General features: G+C 36.3%; 2 protein-coding genes across 14 annotated transcripts in view; one reads left to right on the top strand and one right to left on the bottom strand.

Annotated features, from left to right (window-relative positions):
• Positions 1-27,007, bottom strand: part of SCRG1 (stimulator of chondrogenesis 1) — a 117,937-nt gene that overhangs the window by 1,706 nt on the left and 89,224 nt on the right. For 2 of the 3 annotated variants that reach the window (XM_070257015.1, XM_070257007.1), the window contains one exon: positions 713-968. In XM_070257015.1, coding sequence (XP_070113116.1) covers positions 713-954 — 242 coding nt within the window. In that variant the 5' untranslated portion in view covers positions 955-968. Of the gene's footprint in view, positions 1-712; positions 969-20,247; positions 20,388-27,007 lie in introns of those variants that run through there. The other variant, XM_023636289.2, reaches the window with a different exon arrangement.
• Positions 1-27,007, top strand: part of SAP30 (Sin3A associated protein 30) — an 82,049-nt gene that overhangs the window by 15,413 nt on the left and 39,629 nt on the right. For 2 of the 11 annotated variants that reach the window (XR_011434606.1, XR_011434604.1), the window contains 3 exons: positions 23,281-23,374; positions 23,882-23,969; positions 24,318-24,482. The exons of 2 other annotated variants lie outside the window; for them this stretch is intronic. Coding sequence is in view for 3 of the 9 variants with exons in the window: in XM_023636281.2 (XP_023492049.1) it covers positions 23,281-23,374; positions 23,882-23,969 (182 nt within the window). In the remaining 6 variants the exon portion in view is untranslated. Of the gene's footprint in view, positions 1-13,942; positions 14,082-23,280; positions 23,375-23,881; positions 23,985-24,317; positions 24,483-27,007 lie in introns of those variants that run through there. 7 more of the 11 variants (XM_023636281.2, XM_023636280.2, XR_011434623.1 and 4 more) reach the window with 6 other exon arrangements.

Genomic DNA, 27,007 nt, shown 5'->3' with positions numbered 1-27,007 from the left:
TTATATCTGCCCTTTCTACCTCACAGATTTCTTAGAAAAATGAAACTATGATGACATATGTTGAAAGTAATTTGAAAAAGTTATTTTCAGTATGAATAGCCAAGGTCATAGTATTCGAAAGATTCCTCAATAACCAAAGGAAAATAATTTTAAAATCAAGTGCTAAAAATATTTATTGATTTATCTACCATTGTTTTATACTTAAATACATCTACTTTCCAGGTCAGTGGATAATGTCTATTTAGTTAATTTCTGGTTAACTCAGACATAGAGCTAGAAAATTTTTCCTTGACCCTTATCAAAGTTTTTTGTGCAGCTAATTACTTGATCCTGTTACTGAAATCTTTTATCTAAAGCCTTTTATTAGTTTTCAAATTGGTTTAAGATGTCAACCTTGAAGGTGACTTCAGCTACCAACAGATTTTTTTGTGTGGTTAAAAATCAGATAGGAAATTTAGAATTTAATAGATTGGAGTGTTATTGATTTTCTGGATTTAATTTGTTTTACTAAAATCTGCCAAACTCTGTTTCTTAAATGAAAATATTCAGTTCTATACACAATGGTGATGATTCTAGAAAATAGCTGAGATTTGAACAGGATTTTACTAAAAATGGTGATTAATTTCAGCAAACTCATTATGAGGGTGTCCTTAAAAAAGAGTTGTTATGCATACATTTCATAGCAACGTATTTTGTGATTGCATTTCCTTACTTTGGACAGCAGAGCAATTCACTGAAGTTGCAGTAACAGATCATCTCACATCCCTTCCCATCCCAGAAATGATCCTGGACGTTTACATCCATCTTTGTCAGGTCAGCTACTCCTTCCGGAAGGTTGTGACAGTTGCGATCTTTCAGTATCTTTTTGTAGCAAGACAGGCGATTTGCAGGCATGGCTTGAACTCCTAGCAGCAAAGTTAGCGCAACGGTGACAGCAAGTACTGTAAATTTCATTTTGGCTTTTGGCCCTGGGATAGAAGAAAAACCAAAATGTGTCAGTGTTTTTGGTTTTTTTAAGATGGAATTCATCTGAACATAAAGTTCCGTGGCATTCTCATAAACTTTGGATAGACAGAATGGGAGGTGATCTTTCCTACTCTCCTCTTTGAATGTGTTTCTCAAAGTGTAGTTTTATGACCATCTACAATAAAAATCACTTAGAATATTTGTTAAAAATCAAATGCCTGGGCTCCACAAAGAAATAGTGAATGAGAAATGCTGGGAAGGGCGGAGGGGGACAGGTAGTGGTAAGAGCCACAATCTGCATTTTTAAGTACCAAAAGTCTTTTTGGGTTTTTTTTTTGTACATTCAGTAGAGAAAAACTGCTTTTTAAGGTGGTAAAACTCAGGTAAATTACTAGAACAAGTATCTTCATCGAGTACAGTGTTCTTGACTTTGCATATCTTAACAAGATTGTCAAAGAACCTGGCTCCCACCCTGACAAAATCAAAAAGCTCCTTTATCCTGATATTGACAGATGATATTGTATACATATGTTTATAGTTCAGTTAAGTTTTTAAAAACTTTGGAATTATTTTTGGGGTCCATTTTTGTTGCAAATTTTTAGTAATGTTGTGAACTTTTATCCCACATGGATTACTTCATCTTAGCCTCAGTTGAAAGCACAAGCTTGAATTCTCCCTAATAAATCTCTAGCCTGTTCTTAACTACCTACCATGATGAAGAACTCATTATTGGCTAAGTCAACATATTCCATGGACATAGTTCTAACGTCTCCCTTATTGTAAAATATTTTTCTGTAGCTTCCAACCACCAGTCCTAGTCTGAACTCTTGGGGTCGTACCAAACAAGTCTAATTCCTCTTCCAGGAGATAAGTCTTCAAGTACAGTATTTGCATACAACTATGGAATATTCACCATCTATTAAATCAGGCTTCTCTGGCTTCCATATTAAATGTGTAAACAATGGAGGCTATTGTAGTAAAGGAAAACTAGCAAAAGAGTGGAGGAACCAAAATCAGAATCCACGGCCATTCAGATTTCATCTTGTTGACAGGCACCAAAGTATCTGTACTACTATGGAATATTGTAAAGAGGGGAAGACAGATACGTATATTGTACTTCGAAAGTAAACAATATTGTTGAAATTTTAGTATGAAGTTTTCAGTGATTAGATACATCTCAAAAGTGAATTATTTTAGGTAAGATAAAGACTTTTTTAAAAAGACTTGGTTCTTTTAGAGCAGTTTTTGGTTTACAATAAAATTGAGAGGAAGGTACTGATTTCCCATATAACCTCTGCCCTCAGGGGTCAGCCTGGTGGCACAGAGGTGAAGTTTGCATGTTCTGCTTCAGCAGCCTGGGGTTCCCTGGTTTGGATCCCTGGTGCGGACCTACACACCACATATCAAGCCATGCTGTGGCAGGCATCCCACATATAAAATAGAGGAAGATGGGCACGGATTTTAGCTCAGGGCCAATCTTCCTCAGCAAAAAGAGGAGGATTGGCAGCAGATGTTAGCTCAGAGCTAATCTTCCTCAAAAAGAAACAATAACAAAAATAAATAAATAAATAAAACACCCCTGCTCTCACACATGCATAGCCTCTCCCATGATCAATGGTACACTTTTTACCAAGGATGTACCTACATTGACATATCATAATCACCCAAAGTCTATAGTTTACCTTAGGGTTCCCACTTTGTGTTGTACATTCTATGGGTTGGACAAATGTATAATGACATATATCCATCATTATAATATCAAACAGTATTTTCACTGCCTTAAAAATCCTCTGTGCCCTGCCTATATAACTTCCCCCCTGCTCCCTGCTCTGTAACCACTGATCCTTTTTATTGTCTTTATAGTTTGGCTTTTCCAGAATGTCCTATAGTTGGAATCATACAATATGTAGGCTTTTCAGATGGGCTTCTTTAACTTAGTAATATGCATTTAAGCTTCCTCCATGTCTTTTCATGTCTTGATAGAGCGATCTTTCTTTTTTAGCACTGAATAATATTGCATTGTCTGGATGTACTGCAGTTTATTTATCCATTCACCTACATCTTGGTTGCTTCCCAATTTTGGCAGTCATGCATAAAGCTACTATAAACATCCTTGTGCAGGTTTTTATGTGGACATGTTTTCAACTCCTGTGAGTAAATACCAAGGAGCATGATTGCTGGATTATATTGTAAGAGTATGCTTAGTTTTGTAAGAAACCACCACAGTCTTTCAAAGTAGCTGTACTACTTTGCATTCCCACCAGCAAGGTGTGCGTTCCTGTTGAGCCACATTCTCACTAGCATTTGTTGTTGTCAGTGTTCTGGATTTTGGTCATTTTGATTGATATATAGTAGTCTCTCATTTTAATTTACATTTTCCTGATGACTTATTATGTGGAGCATCTCTTCATATGCTTGTTCACCATCTGTCTATCTTCTTTGGTGACGTGCCTGTTAAGGTTGGCCCATTCTTTTAATCAGGTTCTTTGTTTTTTTATTGTTGAGTTTTAATAGTTCTTTGTATATTTTGGATAGCACTCCTTTAGCAGATAGGTCTTTTGCAAATGTTTTCTCCCAGTCTGTAGCTTGTCTTCTAATTCTCTTGATATTTTCTTTCACAGAACAAAAGGTTTTAATTTTAATGAAGTTTAACTTATCAATGATTTCTTTTATGGATCATGACTTTGGTGTTATATCTAAAAAGGCATCACCATACCCAAGGTCATCTAGGTTTTCTTCTATGTTGTATTCTAGGAGTTTTTGAGTTTTGCACTTTATTTTTAGGCCTATGATCCATTTTGACTTAATTTTTTGTAAAGGGTGTAAAGTCTTTGTTTAGATTCATTTTGCCGCATGTGGATGTCTAGCTGTTCCAGCACCATTTGTTGAAAAGACCGTCTTTGTCCATTGTGTTGCTTTTGCTCCCTTGTCAAAGATTAGTTGACTATATTTGTGGGATTCTATCTGAGCTCTCTATTCTGTCTCCATTGATCTTTTTGTCTCTTCTTTCACCAATACCACACTGTCTTGGTTGCTGTAGATTTATAGTAAATCTTAAAGTCAGGTAGCATCAGTCCTCCAGCTTTGTTCTTCTCTTTCAGTATTGTGTTGGCTATTCTGGGTCTTTTGCCTCTCCGTGTAAACTTTAGAATCAGTTTGTCAATCTCCACAAAATAATTTGCTGGGATTTTCATTGGGATTGCATTAATCTATAGATCAAGTTGGGAATAACTGACATCTTACAATATTGAGTCTTCCTATCCATGAGCATGGAATATCTCTCTATTTTTTTAGTTCTTCTTTGATTTCATTCAACAGAGTTTTGTAGTTTTTCTCATATAGATCTTCTCGTGTATATTTTATTAGATTTATACATAAATATTTCATTTTGGGGGTGCTAATGTAAATGGTATTTTATTTTTAATTTCAAATTCCACTTATTCATTGTTGGTATATAGGAAAGCAATTGACTTTTATCTATTAACCTTGTATCCTGCATCTTCACTATAATCACTTATTCGTTCCATGTGTTTTTTGTTGATTCTTTCAGATTTTCTACATAGATAATATGCCAACAAAGACAGTTTTATGTCTTCCTTCCCAATCTGCATACATTTTCTTTTCTTTTCTTTTCTTGCCTTACTGCATTAGCAAGGACTTCCAGTATGATACTGAAAAGGAGTCATGAGAGGGGACATCCTTACCTTGTACCTGATCTTAGTGGGAAAGCTTCAAGTTTCTCACTGTTAAGTAGGATGTTAGCTGCAGGATTTTTTAGATAGTCTTTATCAAATTGAGAAAGTTCTCCTCTATTTCTAGTTTACTGAGAGTTTTATCATGCGTAAGTGTTGGTTTTTTGTCAGATGCTTTTTCAGCATCTAATGATATGATCATGTGATTTTTTTTTTTAGTTTGTTGACGTGATGGATTACATTAATTGATTTTCAAATGTTGGACCAGCCTTGCATACCTGGGATAAATTCCCCTTGATCATGATGTATCATACTTTTTCTACTTGTTTGGATTCAATTTGCTAATATTTTGTTGAGGATTTTTGCATCTATGTTCATGAGAGGTATTGACCTGTAGTTTTCTTTTCTTGTTATGTCTTTGTCCGGTTTCGATATTAGGGTAATGCTAGCCTCATAGAATGAGTTAGAAAGTAGTCCTTATGTTTCTATCCTTTGAAAGAGATTGTAGAAATTGGTATACTTTCTTGCTTAAATGTTTGGGAGAATTCACTAGGGAACCCATCTGGGCCTGATGCTTTCTGTTTTGGAAGGTTATTAATTATTGATTCAATTTCTTTAGTAGATATAGACCTATTCAGATCATCTATTTCTTCTTGTGTGAATTGTGGCAGATTCTACCTTTCAAGGAATTGGTCCATTTCACCTAGGTTATCAAATTTGTAGGCATAGAGTTGTTCATAATATTTCTTTTTTTTTAATTTCCATGGCATCTATAGTGATGTGCCTCTTTCATTTCTGATATTAGTAATTTTGTATCCTCTCTTTTTTTTTCTTAATTAGCTTGGCTAGCGTTTTATCACTTTTATAGATCTTTTCAAGGAACCAGCTTTTGCTTTCTTTGATTTTCTCTATTGATTTCTTGTTTTCAGTTTCATTGATTTCTGCTCTAATTCTTATTATTTCTTTTCTTCTACTTACTTTGGAGCAAATTTGATTTGCTCTTCTTCTAGTTTCCCAAGGTGGAAACTTAGATGATTGATTTTAGATCTTTTTTCTTTTCTAATATATGCATTCAAAGCATCCATAAATTTCCATCTAAGCACTGCTTTCACTGGATCCCATAAATTTTGATGTTTTATTTTCATTTTCATTAAGTTCAAAATATTTTTAAATTTCTGTTGAGATTTCTTCTTTAACCCATGTGTTATTGAGAAGTGTGTTGTTTAGTCTCAATGTATTTGGGGATTTTCCAGTTATCTTTCTGTTATTAATTTCTACTTTAATTCCTTTGTGATCTGAGAACAGACATTTTATGATTTCTATTCTTTTAAAGCCATTAAGGTGTGGTTTATGCCCCAGAATGTGGTCCATCCTGGTGAATGTTGCATGTGAGTTGAGAAAAATGTGTATATTCTACTGTAGTTGGGTGAAGTAGTCTATAGATGTCAGTTATATCCAGCTGATTGATGATATTGTTGAGTTCAACCATGTCCTTTCTAATTTTCTGTCTGCTGGATCTGTCCGTCTCTGAGGGATGTTGAAGTCTCCAACCATGATAGTGGATTCATCTACTTTTCCTTGCAGTTCTGTCAGTTTTTTCCTTATGTAATTTGGCAGTCTGTTGTTAGGCAAGTACCCATTAAGAATTGTTATGTCTTCTTGAATAATTGACCCCTTTATCATTATGAAAAGCCCTTCTATATTCCTGATAACTTTTCTTACTTTAATGTCTGCTCTGTCTGAAATTAATATAGTGACTCCTGCTTTCTTTGGTTAGTGTGAACATGGTATATTTTTCTACATCCATTTACTTTTGATCTATATGTGTATTTATATTTAAAGTGGGTTTCTTGTAGACAACATATATTTGGGTCATATTTTTGAACACTCTAACAATCTCTGTCATTTAATTGGTGTATTTAGACCATGAGCATTCAAAGTGATTGATATAGTTGGGTTAATATCTACTATATTCATTATTGTTTTCTATTTGTTACCCTTGTTCTTTGTTCCTGTTTTTCTCTTCCACTCTTTTCTTGGTTTTAATTTAGCATTTTTTATGATTCCATTTTCTCTCCTTTATTAACATATCTGTTATACTTTTTGTTTGTTTGTTTGCTTTTTTTTTTTTTAGTGAGGAAGACTGTCCCTGAGCTAACATCTGTTGCCAATCTTCCTCAGTTTTATATGTGGGATGCCACCACAGCGTTGCTTGATGAGCAGCATGTAGGTCCCCACCCAGGTCTGAACCCCGGAACCCCAGGCTGCTGAAGTGGAGCGTGCAAACTTAAACACGACACCACTGGGCCAGCCCCTTGTTTGTTTTTTTCAGTAGTTGCCCTAGAGTTTGCAATATACATTATAACTGATCCAAGTCCACTTTCAAATAATATTTTACCATTTCACAGGTAATGTGAGTACCTTATAATAACAAAATAAACCTAATTCCATGCTCCCATTCTTTGTATCATTGCAGTCATTCATAAGCATATATATCTATACATCTATATCTATCTGTATACATACATAAGCAGACAATTGAATACATTGTTGCTATTATTATTTTGAACTGTTGCCTGTTAGATCAATTAAGACTAAGAAAAGTTAAAGTCTTTATTTTACCTTCACTTATTCCTTCCTCAGTGCTCTTTATTTCTTTATGTAGATCCAGGTTTCTGACCTCTGTTATTTTCCTTCTCTTGAAAACACTTTTAACGTTTCTTGCAAAGCCAGTTTACTGAGAACAAATTCCTTCAATTTTTGTTTGTCTGAGAAAGTCTTTATTTCTCCTTTACTTTTGAAGAATAATTTTGCAGAGTACAGAATTCTAGGCTGGTAATTGTTTTTCTCTTAAGATTTTAAATATTTCACTCTGCTCACTTTTTGCTTGCATGGTTTCTGAGGGGAATTCAGATATAATTCTTATCTTTGTTCCTCTATAGGTGTTTTTTTTCCCCTTCTGTCTTCTTTCAGGACTTTATCTTTGATTTTCTGTAATTTAGAAATTATATGCCTATGTGTGCATTTTTTCAGCATATATTCTGCTTGATGTTCTCTGAACTTGCTGGATCTGTGATCTGGTGTCTGACATTAGTTTGGGTAAGTTCTCAGTCATTATTGTTTCAAATATTTCTTTTCCTTTCTCTCTTTCTTCTCCTTCTGGTATTCCCGTAATGTGTGTGTTACACCTTTCGTAGTTGTCCCACAGTAGTTGGATATTCCGTTCTGTTTTTTTCAGTCTTTGTTCTCTTTGATTTTCCGTTTTCGAGGATTCTATTGATATATCCTGTAGCTCAAAGATTCTTTTCTCAGCTGTGTCCATTTACTAACAGGCCCATCAAAGGCATTCTTCATTTCTGTTACAGTGCTGTTTTTATCTCTAGCATTTCTTTTTGGTTCTTTCTTAGGATTTCCATCTCTCTGCTTACATTGCTCATCTGTTCTTGCCTGCTGACTACTTTATCTATTAGAGTCCTTAGGATATTAATCATAGTTGTTTTAAATTCCTGGCCTGATAATTCCAACATCCCTGCCATGTCTGGTTCTGATGCTTGCTTTATCTCTTTGTCTTTTGGTATGCCTTGTAAATCTTTCTTAATAGCCCATATGATGTACCAGGTAAAAGGAACTGCTGTAAATAGGCCTTTAGTCATGTGGTGGTGAGATGTGAGGGGAGGGGAAGCATTTTATAGTTCTATAATTAGGTCTTAGTCTTTTAGTGAGCCTGTGCTTCTGGGCCGTGACCTTCACAAGTGTTACTCAGTTTTTTTCTCTCCCTTTAGGTGGGATAGGATGGCTAGAGTGGGCTTGAGTATTTCCCTTCCCCCAGATCAGTTAGGCTCTGATAATACCCTAGCAGCTTCGGCTCTAGTTAACTAGTTTCTCCTGAGGGCAGACTTTGTTAAGAAGAACAGAGTGCTGGGGCCGGCCCCTGGCCGAGTGGTTAAGTTCGTAAGCTCTGCTTCAGCGGCCCAAGGTTTCCTGGGTTGGGATCCTGGGCACGGACATGGCACTGCTCCTCAGGCCATGCTGAGGCGGTATCCGGCATGCCACGACTAGAAGGACCCACAACTAAAAATATATGGCTATGTACTGGGGGGCTTTGGGGAGAAAAAGGAAAAATAAAATCTTTAAAAAAACAAAAAAAAACAAGAAAATAACAGAGTGCTCAGGCATATTTCAAAATGCTTCCTTTTTTCCTCCCTCTCCCAGAAACTTGAGGGGATTTTTCTCTGATATTCACTATGTCTTCCTTGTCAAACTACTGAGGTAGGTCTCACAAGATTTTGAGGGCCCTCCTGTAATTGGGTCCCCTTGAAGTTTTTAACTTTCAGAGTTGTCCACACTAAACCTACAACAATTGGTGAATTATAGTTCAGGTTTTTCTACCTGGATTCTGGTTCCTGTGGTGGTTTCTACTAGTGAGTCTCTGCTCTGGTAAGACTCAACTCCTTGTATTTGCCCATCTGTCTCTCAAATCTTGAGGGCAGTGGTTTGCTCTGTGTCCTTCGCTCTCTTACAGATCCAAGAAGAGTTGTCGATTTTTCAATCTGTTCAGCTTTTTTCTTGTTGTTAAAATGAGTTGTGACTTCCAAGCTCCTTACATGCAAAACCAGAAGTCCAATAATGGATTTTTCAATAAGCACACTCACTGCTTTCTGTCAGTTGAGAAACTAAACATATTCCTTTATACTCTGAAGGAGTTTCAGGTTTTCTTTATTTTATATTCTAATTTGAATGTCATTTTTGGCTTTGCTTATATATTTTCTTAAAATTACAAATACAGATCTTCCTTGACTTATAATGGGGTTAGGTCCTGATAAATCCACTGAAAGTTGAAAATATTGTAAGTCAAAAATGCGTTTAATACACCTAACCTACCAAGCATCAGAGCTTAGCCTAGCCTACCTTAAACATGCCGAGAACAATTATATTAGCCTACAGTTGGACAAAATCATCTAATACAAGGCCTATTTTATAATAAAGAACATCTCATGTAATTTGTTGGGTATTGTACTGAAAGTGAAAAACAGAGTGGTTGTCTGGGTACCAAATGGTTATAAGTGTATCAGTTGTTTACCCTCATGAACTTGTGGCTGACTGGGAGCTTCAGCTCGCTGCTGCTGCCCAGCATCATGAGAGAGTATTGTACCATATATTGCTAGCCCGGGAAAAGATCAAAATTCAAAGTACAGTCTCTACTGAATGCATATTGCTTTTACACCATTGTAAAGTCAATCATATGTTGAACCATAAATCAAGGACCATCTGTATTTCAGTTAATTTCTACCTCCAAATATCAGTGAAAGAAAAGACAAAAATGAGATCTATTTCACTTTATATTTTTTCAGATTTGATGGAGCAAGACATTACAGTGTTGTATTACATCACAATCTAGTATATATAGAATAATATCTTCCAAAAGGTATTTTGCCGATCACAGCTTAAGTTTTGTATTTTTAAAAATATAATTCTCTGAGGTGCTCTAGTTCTCAGTTACTTCTAATTAGGGCCTTGTTTATACCCATAAGATAAGTAATGTTAAAAAAAAAAAAGTGCTACATTTCCTGACATTTTTTTCAGGTTAATCTTCAAAGAAGGGTAATTAAAGCTCCTTTTCATTGACCATTTACTATATAGCAAGAATACCCACAACAATTAAGCTTTAAAAACATATTGAGGTATAGGAAAGAACTCCACTATACAGGCAAAATTCTTAAAAACTGCTTTATTGAGGTAAAAATTGCATTTAATAAAGTGCAAATATTTAAAGTATACAGTTTGACAAGCTTTGGCATATGTATATTCCCATGAAGCCATCACTGCAATCAAGATAGTGAACACATCTGTCATCCCTGAGTTTCCCCATTCCCTTTTATAATCCATCCCTCTTACTTCTCCCTGCCCCGCCGACTGCCATCCAGACAACCACTGATCTGCTTTCTGTCACTAGAGATTAATTTGCATTTTCTAGAGCTTCATATAAATGAAATCATAAAATATGTACTCTTTTTATCTGCCTTTTTTACTCAGCATACTTATTTTGAGATTTATCCATGTCTATTGCATGTATCAGTAGCTGATTTCTTTTTATTGCTCAGAAGTATTACATTATATATGCTATAAAATTGTTTATCCTTCCACCTGTTGATGATATTCGAGTAGTTTTTAGTTTCAGGCTATTGCAAATAAAGCTGTTATGAACACTTCTGTACAAGTCTTTGTAAGATCATAGCTTTTATTACTCTTGAGCAAATACCTAGATGTGGAATAGCTGGGTCTAACAATAGGTATATACCTTACTTTTTAAGAAATTGGCAAATTGTTTTTCCAAAGTGGTTGTACCATTTAAAATTCTGACCAGCAGTGCATGACAGTTCCGGTTTGTCCACATCCTCTCCAAAACTTGGTATGGTCAGTCTTTTTAATTTTTGGCCATTCTAATAGGTGTCTCATTGTGGTTTTATATTGCATTTCCTTAATGATTAATGGTTTTGAGCCTCTTTCATGTGCTTATTTGTCATCTGTGTATCTTCTTTGGTGAACTGTATGTTCAAATATTTTGCCCATTTAAAACAATTGGGCTTGTTTTCTTGAGTTTTGAAAATTCTTTATATATTCTGAATACAAGTTCTTTATCAGATATATGCTTCCCAAACATTTACTCTTCATCTATGGCTTTTTTTTTTACTTTCTCAACAGTGTTTTTAAAAGTGCAAAAGTTCTTGAAATTGATGAAGTGCAACATATCAATTTTTTTATGGAATGTGCTTTTGGTGTCATATCTAATAGATCATTGTCTTACCCAAGGTCACGAGGTTTTTCCTCCTATGTCTTCTTCTACAAGTTTTGTAGTTTTAGGTTCATGTTTGTCAAATATCAGTTTTCAATATAAGAGTGGGCCTATTTTGGACTCTGTTCTTTCCCATTGATCTAATTGTTTATCCAATACTACAGTTTTCATTCTCATTGCTTTGCAATAATTTTTGGAATCAGGTAGAATTAACCCTGAAATTTTGTTCTTGTTGTTTTTGCAATTCTAGGTCTTCTGCATTTCTGTATGAATTTTATTATAAGCTTGTCAATTTCTATGGAAAATTCTGCTGGAATTTTGATTGAGATCGCATTGAATCCATAGATAAATTTGGGAGTATTGGCACCTTAATATTGGATCTTCTGACCCCTGAACATATTTTTCCATACTTTTATTTTTACTTATTTGTGGCTTTATACTTCAAATGTGTTTCTTATAGGCAGTCTATAGGTTGCTTTTATTTTTTATTCAAACTGACAAATCTCTGCCTTTTAAGTGGACTGTTTGGACCATTTACATTTAATGTGATTATGGACATGGTTAGGTTTAAATCTATCATCTTGCAATTTGTTTGCTATTTGGTCCATCTGTTCTTGGTTCCTTTCTCCCTCTTTTTATGTGCTTTTTAGATTAACTGAAGCTGATAATTTTAGTTCACATTCTTTATTGGCTCATAAGCTGTAATTCTTCATTTTCTTATATTAGTGATTGCTTTAGGGTTTATGTTGTGTATCTTTAACTTATTTATTGTCTCCCTTAAAATGATATTATATCACTTTACAATAGTGTACTTCCATTTCCTTCCTCCCATTCTTTATGCTATTGTTGTTATCATTTTATTGATGTATATGCTATAAACCCCAAAATATATTATTTTTATTTAAATAGTAAATTATATTTCAAGGATTTAAGTAACAAGAAAAAACTTATACATTAAACCATGCAGTTTCCATTTCCAGTGCTCTTCATTCATCTGTGTAAATCCATATTTCAATCTGGTATCATTTTCCCTGTGCCTGAAGGATGTCCTTTAACAATGTTATAGTGTAAGTTTGTTGGTCATGAATCCTTTAAGCTTTTTTATGTCTGAAAATGTCTTTATATCACCTTTGTTTTTGAACAAAGGTTATAGTATAATAGGTTATAGTATGATAGATTATACTATGATAAGGTGGCAGTTTTTTCTTTCAGCACCTTATGGATGTATGCTTATGGATACACCTTATGGACTTAATGTCCTTTACTAATTCTAACATTTGTATCAGTTCTTGGTTGGTTTCAATTGATTGATTATTCTAGTTAAGAGTCATATTTTCTTGCTTCTTTGCGTGCCTGATAATCTTTGTTTGGATGACAGACATTTTAAATTTTGCCTTCTTGGGGGCTGGATATTTTTCTATTATAAATATTCCTGTGCTTTGTTCTGGGATGCAACTAAGTTATTTGGAAACAGTTTGACCCTTTCAGGTCTTACTTTTATTATTTGTTAGGTAGTTCTAGAGCAGTACTCAGTCTGGGGCTAATTATTCCTCACTACTGAGGCCGTTTCTTCCTGAGTATTCTACCCAGTGCCTTATGACTTATGAGTTTTTTCACATGTGTCTATGAGTATTCCTGGCCTTTTGTGAGTCCCAGGCACTCTGTTCTCTAATCCTTTCAGATATTTCCCCCCTGACCTTGGATAGTTTCCTCATTTGCATTCACTAATTGGTTTTCTGCTGAACACTTGAATGGGGCCCTCTTCAGACCTCCAGAGTTCTCTCTCCCTCTATCTCTCTTCTCTATAGTACTCTGTTCTGTGAACTCTAGCTGCCTTGGTATCTCCGACTCTCAGCTCCATTTCCTCACCTTGGGGAGTCTGGATTCCATCTGGGTTCCCTCTCCTTGTTTTGCAGCCAAGAAACTTTCTCAAGAAAGTAGACTGGGGGAAATTGTAGGGCTCACCTCACTTGTTTCCCATCTCTCAGGTATCAGTGTCCTTCTTTGCTTGAAATCCAGTGTTTTGACAAAGGTTGTTTCCTATATGTTGTCTGGTTTTTTGTTGTTGTTTCAAGAGAGTGGGTAAATCTGGTTCTTGTTACTCCATCTTGGACAGAAGCAAAACTTTCTATATTACTGTTACTACTTGTAGCTATTTTTGGAGGAATATGAAGGACAGAAACCCAAATCTTACAGATTCTAAAAATAAGCTGTGTGGTACTCTGGTAATTTTAATACTTAAGTCAAATTCTCAGAACTGTTTCTCCTGTTTTTCTATTCTTCCTTTCCCAAATTGAACTATGGTTCCTTTGACATGCATCTCTTGGATAGGGTGATAATTATTGGCCTCCAAAACACAAAAATGAGACCCATTATGGTTTGCCTAAGAAGCCATTTATTCAGGCTGCCTTTCCTACTTCTGAAATGATGATTTTGTTCTAGGTGAAACAGGCTGCTGAAATATAGCCTAGAATCATTCTTTTCTCTTCAGGCCAAAATCTTCGTATACTTCCTCGGGTGACTTAGAATCCCTCTGCCCATACCAAGACCAAACCAGCAAGGATATTCAGGAGAAGAGCAGCCAATACTGGGATAGTGAGGAAGTCAGAGAATAGCACTGATGTGGGACTCACTGATAAGGTAAAGTAACTATGTGAGAGAGAGGAAAACAGTAGCAAGCTAGTTTAATTTGGTTCAACTTATCAAACATTTATTAGTGTTTCCTTTATGCCAGGCACTGTCCCCAGTACGAGGAATACCAAAGGAATTAAGGAAAATATCAATAACTAAACCTATCCTCTCCCAATAGCTTCAATGTCTTTGAGTAAAAGCTAAAGTCACTGCAATGATGGCCTCATATGGCCTCCATATGCAATCTGGCTCCCCATTACCCCTCTGAAATCATCTACTCTTCCCCTTGTTCATTCTGTTCCAACTATTCCTCAAGAATACCAGATGCATTCTTGCCCTAGGGCCTTTTCACTGGTTATTTCCTCTGCTCTTCCACCAGATATCTATCTGTATGTCTAACTCCCTCACCCTCTGCAAGTTTTTGCTCACTTTGCTCCTCAATAAGACCTACCCCACTGTCCTATTTAAAATCATTATCTCTCCTCACATATGCTCAATCTGCCTTACTTGTTCTACTTCTCCATGGCATTTATAAACCTCTAAGTTATTATAAAATATTCTTATTATGTTTCCCTAAACTCAAATGTAAGCTCCAGGAAGGCAGGATTTTGTCTGATGTATATCTCAAGCACCTGAAATGGTGCCTGGCATGTTAGTGAAAGAATAAATGATATATCCTAATCTCCAGATACTCAGTTAGAGAAGGAGGCATTTCTCAGATTGCTAAACTCAGTATCTAGTTGCAGAGAACTACTGTATTTATTACTGGAAGAGGTTAGTAAGCTGTCAGATCGTTAAATTTGCAGGTCATCAGGTACTATTGTTTTAATTTAATTGTATTTAGTTTTTTCTAATTAGTGTGACTTTAAAACGTACTTCCTAATTTGTTTTGTTTTCCCTTTTTTGTCAAAAATAGCATTTTTTTCTGATCAACTAGCTCATACTTGACTTAAAAATATATATTTGTATGTGTGTGTACATTTACCAGAAGATTCAATAACAACAAACACCACCTGCCTTTTCTCTAACCTCTCTCACCAGATTCTTCTTTATTAAAAGATTGGGAGTAGGGGGAGGCATGGGGGGACAGTTTTAAACCCTTTTTAATTTTTTTTCCTAACGTGTTTGAAGAATTTTTTTTATTATTTTAGGTCTTTGGCATTTTTCATATCTTTTACAGCTTTGATCTTCCTAATTTTTTACTGTCCAATCATGTTGTTCTTATTTTTGGTAATCTAGCTTAATTTTGTCTAATGTTTGTGGCTGTTGGATAAAGTCATACATTCAGCCAACTTGGGTTCTTATTGCCCTTCTTATATTTCCTGCATATGGGTGTAGTTTGTTCCTGAGCTCATTTTATGACTATTAACTGTGTAAGCGTTCTTTCCATTAGATGGCTGTAATTAGGGCAGTAAACCTGACTGGATATTATTTTAAGAAAAATACGTTTTCTCAAAAAAAAGTAAAAATACTTAGCGAAAAACGTAAAATACAGAAAAGCATAGACAGAGTAAGATTCAACTAGAGTTTCAATGTAGAGAGAACCGTTGTTAACATTCAGGTGTGTTTGTTTTGGGGAGGCATAGGTGAGGCTGCTAAGAAGGGGAAATTAGCTGGCCAGTGACAGAACACTGGGAAACTTTAACATTTATGTACTGGGTGGAAGATAAGTCAGAGAAAGAGATTATAGACCAGTGACAGAGATTGAGAAGGAGTACAGGGTTGTAAAGTAATGAGCAAAGGGGGAAAGAATGAGTGAGTGGAAGGCTGAGGCATGTTTGACAAACTCATGTCAAAGACTGGTATTAACTAGATTTATTCTTTAGAGCGTCTCCACTACACTCTGCTACATAAAAGTAGATAAATTCAAAATCTGTACACCACTCCCTGGCCTCTTTTACACGCCTTGTGTCTCTGATTATATACATGATATCGTTGCTCAGACAATGATATTTAATATTGTTAAAGTAAAGTATAAGGTTGCCAGATAAACATGAGATACGTAGTTAAATTTGAATTTCAGGTAAATAATGAATATTTTTTAGTATAAATATGTCGCAAATATTACATAGTTTCTACCTCTTGAGTTAATTTTGATAATTTATATTTTGTTAGAAAATAGCCCATATCACCCATTAAAAAATGCATTGCAATAAAGATGTATAGAATATTTCCTTATAATTAAAAAGAAATCTTTCTCCCTCCATTAGAGTCTTTCTCTATGCTGCCCTCTCTGCCAGAAATCCTCTTTATTTGGCTGGTTTCTTCTCAACTTTCAGGTCTCAGTTTCAATGTCATTTCTTCAAAGGCCTTCCCTGACCATCTAATCTAAAGTAGTTTCAACCTGACTCTTTGAAAGAGTCCTCTTCTTTGCCCTAGCAATATTTGTCACAATTTAAATTATATATTTGTGAGTTTACTCATTTTATGCCTATTGTTACCATTAGATGGAAAGCTCCATGAGGATAGTCTGTTTTCTTCACCACCACATACCCAGTGGCCAATAAAATACTTGGTCCTGATTTGTAGAATTAAATGAGTGATTCTCTGAAAAGACTTTTTTAAATCCTGAGTAAGAGCCTACAGAGGTGTCGTGTTATCTAAAAGAATGTGAACTTCTTAAGGGTAATCCTAAGGCCTTCCTTCTACTTCCCCTCTACACCTATCATTTACCATTGCTGAGCTAGCCAGGCAGTCAGACCAGTCATGTCTTCAATCCTAAATATGTGCTTTGCCTTGTTGTTCCCTCTCACCTTTACCCTTTGTATTATTTCTGACCACCCATTAAGGACAAACCTCAAACTCATCTCCTCTAAGAATCCTTCCCTGATCCAGCCATTCCACACTAACAATTCCCTTGCTCTATGTTCCTATAGCACTTATGTATATTCTGTACTACAAGAACTAGGAATTTAACTAAATAATATCTTGTCATTGTGAGCATTTTTCATAAGCCAGTTGGCCACAGAGAATATGACTACAGTTGGAAGTGGAAAATTCACTGTAAGCCATGCAGCCATTTTGTGAACTGGTCATTCTGTGAATTTACGTAGAACCAGGAAGTAAGATATAGAAATATCATAAAAGGCTTTTAGGTCATGATAAGGAGTTTAGATTTTATTGGGTGTATTGGGAAACTACTGGAAGATTTTGATAGGATAGCAACGTGATCTAATTTATGTCTTTTTTTTTTTAATGGTTGAGTTTTTATTTATTTATTTTTTTGGTGAGGAAGATTAGCCCTGAACTAACATCCATTGCCAATCATCTTCTTGTTTGAAGAAGATTGTCCCTGAGCTAACATCTGTGCCAATCTTCCTCCATTTTGCACATGGGATGCCATCACAGTATGGCCTGAGGAGTGATGTATAGGTCTGCACCAGGGATCTGAACCCGCGAACCCCGGGCCACAGAAGCAGAGCACGCAAACTCAACCACTATGCCACCAGGCGACCCTACTTTATGTCTTACAAGAAAATCCTTGGCTGCTCTATGAAGATGTGTTGTGGTGAGTCAAGATTGGAAGTAGTTGAAAAGAGGCTATTGGTGAAAGCTGATGGAAGATATGAGGCAAGAGAGAAAGAATCAAGGGTGGCTCTTAGGTTTTTTTATCTGAATGGTATTGACATTTATTGAGCTGAAGAGGAATTGGAAGGAGTCAATTTTGGAGAAATTCTGGAGCACATTTTTGGACAAGTTAAGTTTGAGATGCCTATTAGCCATCCAAATGAAGACATTGAGTAGGTAGTTGAATATGAGTCTGGAGCTCAAGGCTGGAAATACAAATTTGAGAATCATCAGGATATTTATTGACTGTATTTATAGCTCTGGGACTGGCAAGGTAGTGAGTGTAGATTGAGAAGAGAAGAGGCAAAGAACTGAGGCCTGAGGCAAGCCAATATTCAGAGGACTGAAAGGAGAGATGCCAGCCATGAGGCCAAGGACTGTAACTTCTGCTTCTTTCGCATCTCTCAGAATGCCTGCTTCAATACTGGGCTCACAGTTAAGTATTCAAAAACATTCACTGAGGGAATGAACAAATAAATTGCTGGAAGAGTAAGTGGGTATGTTGCCATACCCTGCACCTCTTCTATGTCCATGCCAGAGCATAAAATAGTGTTTCTGTCACAGTCTCAGTCACATACTACGATGGAAAGTTCCACACCTGGCAAGCACTTACTGGTCATTTTTTTTTAACACTTTATAAATTACACGTTTGAACTGAAATCTTCTCTTCTTCCTTTACCTAAGTGCAGATAAATAACTTAACTATTATTTAGTAAGTGGAAAAATGTCTGAACAGTATGTTCCTGTGATACCTTGGTTTGTTTTTTCATTAAAAGACACCAATCTTAATCCTTGGCAATCCATCAAGGCCATATATTTTCAAGTGCCAAGAAGAGTGAAATGACTGGCCAATATTGAAGGAAATTGCTCTATTTCTGTTTCTCTTTCAGTTGAAGCACAGGCACTTAAAATTCTTCCTGAAGTACATCCAAATTACAAAAGAAAACAAAGCTAAAAGCTGAAGATCTGAAGGAATAAGTAAGGATCCTTAGAAAGTTATCCACTGGTTTTTTTGGGTTCAATTTTATGTAATTCACATTATACCTAATGTTGTCTGATACCATTCATATCCCAATAGTGGCACAATTTTTAACAGATCAATGTAGAGGATACAGAATTATGAGTAAGACGTTTCCAGTTAAGCAATAGATTATTGCTACTATCATATAGGTAGGGAATTGCAAATTTTGCTTGTGTGCGAGTATTTGGCACAAGCAAGATTTGAATGGTTGGAGTTAAGTAGAGACTTAAAAAGAAAAATTATCCCATTTAATGGCTAAAACTAACATGGCTATGTAGTTTAAATGTTCAGACGTTTATGGTGCAATGCTCATACAGGCAGCTGATGTCAGTTCTGGGAACTGGTATTAAGAGCAGAGGAATGAAATAGACTTGAGGAATTAGAAAGGGCGGTTCATTTTCAGATTTCTTTCATAACTCAGCAAGAGAGAAGCAAAGGCTATAAAAGCAAATGAAAATTCCAGCCCAGTTCTTGACATTTCAAATATCAAAATTATAGTTGAAAGAGATTAGAATTGCTGTCCAGCCTGTGATGTTGCCCATTCATCTTTCTTGGAGGGTGAAAATCACTGTTATTTTTTCAATTCTCTGTTCTTCTAACCGTGTTAGAATAGGTTTGTGTTAGAATGACTGAATCCTGAAGAGAAACTTCTCGAAGTGTATGTTTAAAGGAACAGAAGTGTATTAAAAAGTGGATAAGCCTTTTAAACATCATTAAAACAGACACGATCAGCCCAAATACCCAAGTGACCTTCCTTGGTAGAAAAACCAAGTCCACGTCCTCCCTCAAGTGATCTGCCTTCAGGCCTCTCAGAAATATAGAAGATGGTATTAACATTCAGTCTTGCATCATTCTAATTATTTTCCTGGCCACAATAAATCATCATAACTGGAGAAAAATACCAGCATTTGAGAGAGCTTTTCATAGCCTGTGTAACTAAGTTAAAGAATTTTAAAGGGAATTTTTATAAGCCCCAAAGGGAAAAAGTGTTCCCTTTATCTTAGCAGTACAGACACTGTGTTGTGTTCCATGGTGGGGACACCAAAGATGAATTCCCTCTTTGTATCACACATTTATACCAGTTCCTTTTTAGGAATCAGGATTTTTAAAAGCAAAAAACATTTTCTTTCTTAGACATTGCAGTTAACTTTATGTAGAGTAGGTAATATAGAGATAAAGCTACTGCATTTAAGAAAACTTATATACTTCATCATCATCATCTAGTTCTGAGAGGTGGAATAATAAGGTCCTGTTGTATGGAACCAGATTCAGAGTTGACGCGGGCATTAATAAGGAGTAACAGTGAGGAAGCTGCCTCTTTTTAAACCTACGATTGTGACTTTCCCAGTTAAGAAATGCACATTTTTCTGTTCTTTTTTAATCTGATTCTTTTTCTTTATCCTAGGAAACATCATCTTTTTCAAAGTACATCCATCATCTCTTTAGAGAATCCCTCTCTGCCTCTCTGTCTTTCTTTTCTAACTCAAAACATAAATACATTTCTGCTCTAATCTATAGCAGTCGTTTGGAGTAGCACAAATGACATAAAATTATTTTTAAGAAAAAAAAATACATACCCCTTTTCTTCTTTCCTTTTGGTCTTCTTGGCAGAGGAATCTTCTTAAATGCTCCAATTCACTGGGTGAGTTTGGGCAAAAGGAGAAGAGAGGAGGTGCTGGAAGGAGGTTCTTTACAAGTGGACCTTTGTCCACCTTGTCTCTCGCCTGAGATTGACAGACTAGCTGCTCCAGCCAGGACTCGGGGAGGAGGGGAGTGGAAGAGAGACAGGGCTGCAAGAACTGCCTCCCTTGGATCCTTCCAAACCAGGCAAGGACAAACTAAACAGTTTCCTTACAGAGGGAAATAACTGGTCTATGCAAGAAACTCAGAGAGGCAGACTCTTGGAGCAGTAAAATATAAAATCTGAGGGATTTAAAAAGAGCACAGAGAGAGTGATTTTTACCTTAAGAGAGATGTGTGTGTGAGAGAGAGACAGAGACAGACAGAGAGAGACTGAGACAGAGAGATAGGGACAGAGAGACAGAGGGTGTGGGAAAGAAGGAGGGAGGGAGAAACGGAGGAGGAGGAGGAGAAATGGCTAATATGATTTACAAAAATAGCTGAGCACCTCTTCCTCTTTTATAGTCTCTTTGTGTTTTTTCAGCAAGTTTTACTCACTGTCTAGATCTCTTCTTATAACATTTTGGTTGATGATATATTCCAGCTCTCCAACTCCTCACCAATCATTATCAGTCAATAGGAAGCAAAAAACAAAATGACTTTAAAGAAAAATCTATTCTGTGTCTCAGAAATAAAGGCACAGAGGGAATTTCACTCTGTTTTGAGCAAACTGTACTGGAATTGTAACATCTGTTAACTACCTCAGTTGTTAGTTTGTTCCTTTTTTAAAATTCAATTTGGAGTACTGTTGCAGGACTTGGAAATAGAATAGAATAGGGATTATCTAGACATAGAATGGAGGGAAGCACATTCTAGGCTGTATTAATAAAGGCATGAAGGTGAAGGAAAGGGTAGCAACTTTGGGGTTTATAGATAGTTTCATGTGGCTGGAACTAGGTATGGTAGGAGATAAAATCAGGGGGATAGAAAGAGACAAGTTGATGAAGTACCTCATATGCTATGCTGAAAATTTTGGATTTTATCCTCAAGGTAAATGGAAAGATGATGAAAAATATTAAAAAGGATGAACCTCCCTGACTGCAGTGTGAAAGAAGGATGATGTGGGAGGAAAGAGACTAGAAACAGGGAGAAGGAGAAGGACGCTTGCTGTAATCCAGAAGAGAAGATAGTTAGGAGGCAAAACTAAAAAGATTTGGTGACCAATTAGGTTTTTAGTTGAGGTAGTTGAGAGAAGGGGTGGAGAGTATTAACTTTCAAAGGCTTGGACCCTTGGACGGATGATGCTGTTATTCATTTCAGAAAAAGAATACCAAAAAAAGAGCAGTTTTGGCTGGAGCAGGAGTAGGGAGATAGAAATGAGTTAGTCTGTGAATGTTGAATTTAAGGAGCCCTAGATGTAATTGAAAATGTTTGTAGGCAGTTGGTTAAATGGCCTTAGAACTCAGAAAGAAGTATGGGCTAGAGAATTAGAGTTTATCAACTAACAACTAAATAACTAATTGAGTTATTTTACTAAATGATCAATGAACCCATGGCTATACCACATAAAAGTTACTGAGCACTTTCTGTGTGCTGGGCACTTCACATGTCTGAACTCATTTACTCCACCTTATGACTCTATGAAGTAGATACTATTATCAGTCCAATTTTATAAAAGAGGAAACATCAGAGATGTCAGGTAACCTGCCCAAGATGTCACACACAGACAGCCAGAAAGTGGCAAGACCCTGGCAGCGTGGTTGTAGAGTCTATGCTCTTATCATTGTGCCTCTCAGGATGGTTGTAGAAAAGAGAATAGGGCTAAGATCAGAATCTTAGGGACCACTGGCATTTAAGAGATTTGTGGAGAACAAGATGTAGTGGAAAAATTAGGAAAAGTCATGGAAGTCAAAGGAAGAGCATTTCAAGAAGAATGGAGGTAAGCGGAAGGGCCCTGGTGACAGCCATTTTAGGGAAGCCATACATGTGTACCCCAATATGGAGATATGTAGAGCAAAGTGAAGACTAACAAAATCAGAAGGCGTTTCTAGCCCCAAGAGAGGTGGAATCTCTGATCTCCATTTTATTGAAGTTGGAGCAAGTGGCATGGGATTCAAGAAAAGAAATGAGAGGCATGTATGCAATTGACTGCACACTTCCTTTACATATTTAAAAATAAGTTTCCTGTGATTCTTACTAAATAAAGATTATCCCACAGATAGGATAAATTTATTTATATGACTTAAATGTGTAGAAATATGTCAGCATAAAAAGGAAAAAGGGAACTCTTCAGCCTTCACTCCATCTCAAGATCTAACCATCTTATTTACCCCATGTCCATCTAGACCAGAAGTATGGTGCCAACACAAATTGGTTTTTCTGTAGATGAATTCTCTTTTCCTCTTTTTTCAACTCTTACTTCCCTGTATGTCTAATTCTTTTTTATTTCATTTATTGCATTCCTCATTTTGTTTCCTTGTATGGAAACCATAGGTGTTCAAAATAGTTGATTCATTTTTATACTCAGCAATATTCAAATCTATACAATATGCCTGGAATTATGTTTCTTGCATGCCTGCTTCAAGTGGTGCACGGCCACTCTTTGGTAACTGTCTAATGCCTCTGGATCGTGTTCCTAGTCACTCAGGAAAGATTTCCCTTAAAAAGCACATTAGAATCTTGGCTTCCTTGTCCTTATTTTATCTCAAATATTTACTTGTTACTAGCTGGAGTGCTCATCATTTCTAGGGAGAATTATTGAACATTGTTTAATTTAAAAATGTCTGCTGCTATTCACCCTGATGTCCATTACACAGAGTTGCCCATTTGAGAAGCAGTTGAATTGCAAACCAAAGCCTGCCACTGGAGAGGCTGCCCTTGTAATTTTTGATTTGGGGCTCAAATCTGAAACCGCTATTTGTTTTCTTGTATATGGAGACTTACGGCGTTTTGCTTTGCTTTGTTTTCTCTCCTGATGGCCTGATACTCAGACCTCTTGTCGAACCGTGGTTTATATTGCTCCAGAGACCATCTGTCTCTTTGAGGCGGCTTCTGGAGCCTCCCAAAGTAAAACTTTTATATGTGGTAAGTAAGGCCATTCAAATATACTGTCCAGATTTCTGGAAAATACGTCCTGCTATATTTATGTGATACTTACTATATATATGTGTGTATGTGTGTGTTATTTATATAGGTGTATGTTATCACTCTTATGTCTAATCAAGTTTGTTACAAATAGAAAATCCCCACGAATTAGGGACAGAGACAATTTATGAGTAGAGAAAATTTGATAAACAAGCAATTATGTTAAAAGTATTGGTATTAAATTTAAAAAGAGAGCTGATTAGTATTTCTTAACAAACAAATGAACAAACAATAACAACAACAAAATCCTTCTAGTCAGATGGTCTCATGAGATGTCTTAGATATAAATAATTTTAGACATTGGACATCTTAAGCCTGTGGAAAAAAAAATGGGAACACATGTAAGCTCCTCCTTTGATTTCCACCTGGGAGCTCAGGCGTATGCCCTGATTTAGAATCTGCTGCTCCTCTGTTCCATAATTGACCCCTTTCTCTCATTTCCCTCAGGCTTCAATCCTTCTGGAGTCACTGAGGGTGGTTGTGTGGGGAGAAGAGGAGCTGGTTTCAAACTTCACAGGTCCCTCCCAGGAGAGAGGTAGGACTGTTTTGTGTGAGTATCCTTGGCAAAAAGAGTTGCAAAATAATTATGCTAACTGAAAACTAAGTCACAGCATGTTTGCTGAAATCATAGTAATGAGCTACAGACAAAATTACCTTTTAAAATTCCTTTAAAATCTTTCATCAGTTAAAAAGAAACAATTAACCTGTTTTATTAACTTAATTATTTTTGAACTCAGTAAAAGAGTATTCTTTTTCATTAAAACTATTTAAAGTATCCCTTAAGATTTCCTCCGAACTTGGAACATTTGTGTTTAGAATAGTTTTTGCAATTGGGTTGAACAAGATAACTCTATTACTGAAACTTAGCTTTCTGCCACTGAAGTGAAACTTATGAAAGCAGACTCTACTGTGGAGTCTCCAGTGAGGCCCTTGAGGAGACAGCAGAATTATCAAGGAGCTATTGTGTAAGCTGTTGAGCAGATGCTGCTACAACTACAGGGAGAGAACTGCGTCTGAGAGGCATTCGTCCTGGAATGCAGTTCCAAAGGTATGGTGCACTTGGGAACTCCTAGGATTCCCAGACAGGCAGCCATGGCTATGATGGGGATCGTAGAGGCAGTCTTCTTGCTCAGAAACTTTTAGTCAGAATGGCAAATGCAAGACCTCTTTTGCCTCGGCATAGAGAGTAAGGCACCCATGGGCAGTGCTGGACTTTTTCACAGCATTTATACATAGAGGTTGTAAGTACCCTGAATAACATGATCTTTAAATATGACAGAAATAAAGTCAGAAAAATGAACATCAGGAGAGAAGCATGTCAAGGGAAATTATCTAGTTTTAGGAGCCCATGGAATATTTAGATTAAATGATAATGTTAACATGAAAATAAACTTTGTCAGAAAAAATTGGACAAGAAGGAACTTGAAACTAACCACATTAGTTTCCTGGCAGTCTAAAAGAGGCATTGGACTGACAGCAAATAGAATCGTGGCCCAGATCCCAACAATAATTTTGTGGTTTATTGGAAACAACCCACTTATCTAACCTAGAAAGATCAAGAGATTGATTAAGTGTGCCTGTGTGTGTTCTTTTGTAGATCCTGAGGTATTGCCCTTAGTTTCCCAAGGTTGTTTCACAGGAAAAAGCATCTGATTGGTTTGTAATGATAACAGTAATAGCAATGATACAAGTAATAATAATGACATTGCCAAGTGTGCTAAACACTTTAGAAATGTTGGCTCATTTAATCCAAGCAACACTCTTTTATGAGGTAATTTTTCAGATGGGGGAACTGAGGCTCAAAAAGATTAGGCAACTTGGCCAAGATCACACAGCTGGTAAGTAGTAGAGGGGAAACTGGAAAGCAAGACAAAACTGTGCTCTTAGCCGATTACCTGAATAAATAGTAAAAGGAGTAGAATGAAGGATTGGAGAATCCAAAATAACAATACTATTCAAAATGTTCGTAGCCCATAATTTGAGTGTAAATGAACCGTACATACTCTCTGTGACTCGGAGAGCAATCACTCTCTTAATGTGCCTCCTCAATCTATTTTAATTGTTAATACTCGGCTTGAAAAATTCTTCCTTGGGCATGTAAATTTAAATTAGCTAAATAGAGTCTCCTACAAAGTCAGATATGGAAAACTGCCAAAATGTCAGTCCTTTGGATAGAGTTTCTTTTTCTTTTATCTATCTATCTATCTATCTATCTATTTTTACTCTCCTTTTTGGCTGAGGAAGATTCCCCCTGAGCTAACATATGTTGCCAATCCTCCTCTTCTTTTGCTTGAGGAATATTGGCCCTGAGCTAACATCTGTGCCAGTCTTCCTCTATTTTGTATGTGGGTCACTGCCGCAGCATGGCTGACAAGTGGTGTAGGACTGTGCCCAGGATCTGAACCCACAAACCTGGGCAGCCAAGGCAGAGTGTGTCAAACTTAACCACTACACCACGGGCCTGGCCCCTGGATAGAGTTTCTAAATGATTCTAATTCTAGGAGTAAAATTGTAGTGCCAGACACTCAGTAAATATTTGTTAAATGAGTGAATGAGTTAATGAGTAAATGAGTGAATGGATGAAATACATGGGTAGAGAGTAGGTTCTTGGGAATTAATCACCATTCAATAATTATTTATCGAGTATCTACTGTGTACTATGATTGATGCTGTAGTGTCACTGAGGACGAAGTTCGGCAGTTGTTTTCTCAAGCCCCTCTCCAAAGTTCAGGCTACTTGCCAGGCTAGACTGCTAAATCTTACTATAATTCCTCAGTTTTATCCCTTGTAAAATAAGGGGTTTAATTGATGATTTTTATTGTCCCTTTCATTTCCCACTTTCTCTGAGTATATGATTCTCAATATCCCTTTTAAATAAATTTTTTATTTTAGAATAGTTTTAGATTTATAGAAAAAATTGCTAACTTAGTACAGAGACTTCCTATATACCCTACACCCAGTTTCCTCTATTATTCAACACCTTACATTAGTGTGGTACAATTAATAAATCAATATCGATACATTATTATCAAATAAAGTTCATACTTTATTCATTTTACCTTAGTTTTTTCCTAATGTTCTTTTTCTGTTCCAGGATCCCCTCCAGAACACCACATTACGTTTAGTTGTCGTGTCACCTTAGGCTTCTCTTGGCTGTGACAAGTTCTTAGACTTTCACTGTTTTTGATGACCTTGACAAGTTTTGAGGAGTACTGGTTAGGTATTTTGTAGAATGTCCCTCAACTGAGATTTGACTAATGTTTATGATTAAACTTGAGTTATGTGTTTTTGAGAAGACTACAGAGTTAAAGTACCATTTTCATCACATCATATCACGGGTACAGGCTGAGTGTGACTTATCACTGATAATATTAACCGTCGTCACCTGGCTGAGGTAGTGTTTGTCAGGTTTCTCCACTGTAAAGTTACTCTTCTTCTCCTCCTTTCCACTACTGTAACTCTCTGGAAGGAAGTCACTATGTGCAGCCCACATTTAAGGAGTGGGGAGTTATGCTCCACCTCCTAAAGGGCAGAGTATCTATGTACATTTTTTGGAATTCTGTGAGATTTGCC

The sequence above is a fragment of the Equus caballus genome, chromosome 2, assembly GCF_041296265.1.
Source record: "Equus caballus isolate H_3958 breed thoroughbred chromosome 2, TB-T2T, whole genome shotgun sequence".
Classification (NCBI taxonomy): Eukaryota; Metazoa; Chordata; class Mammalia; order Perissodactyla; family Equidae; genus Equus; species Equus caballus.
Note: the sequence above shows the minus strand (reverse complement) of the source record. Positions and strands in the feature narration are given on the sequence as shown.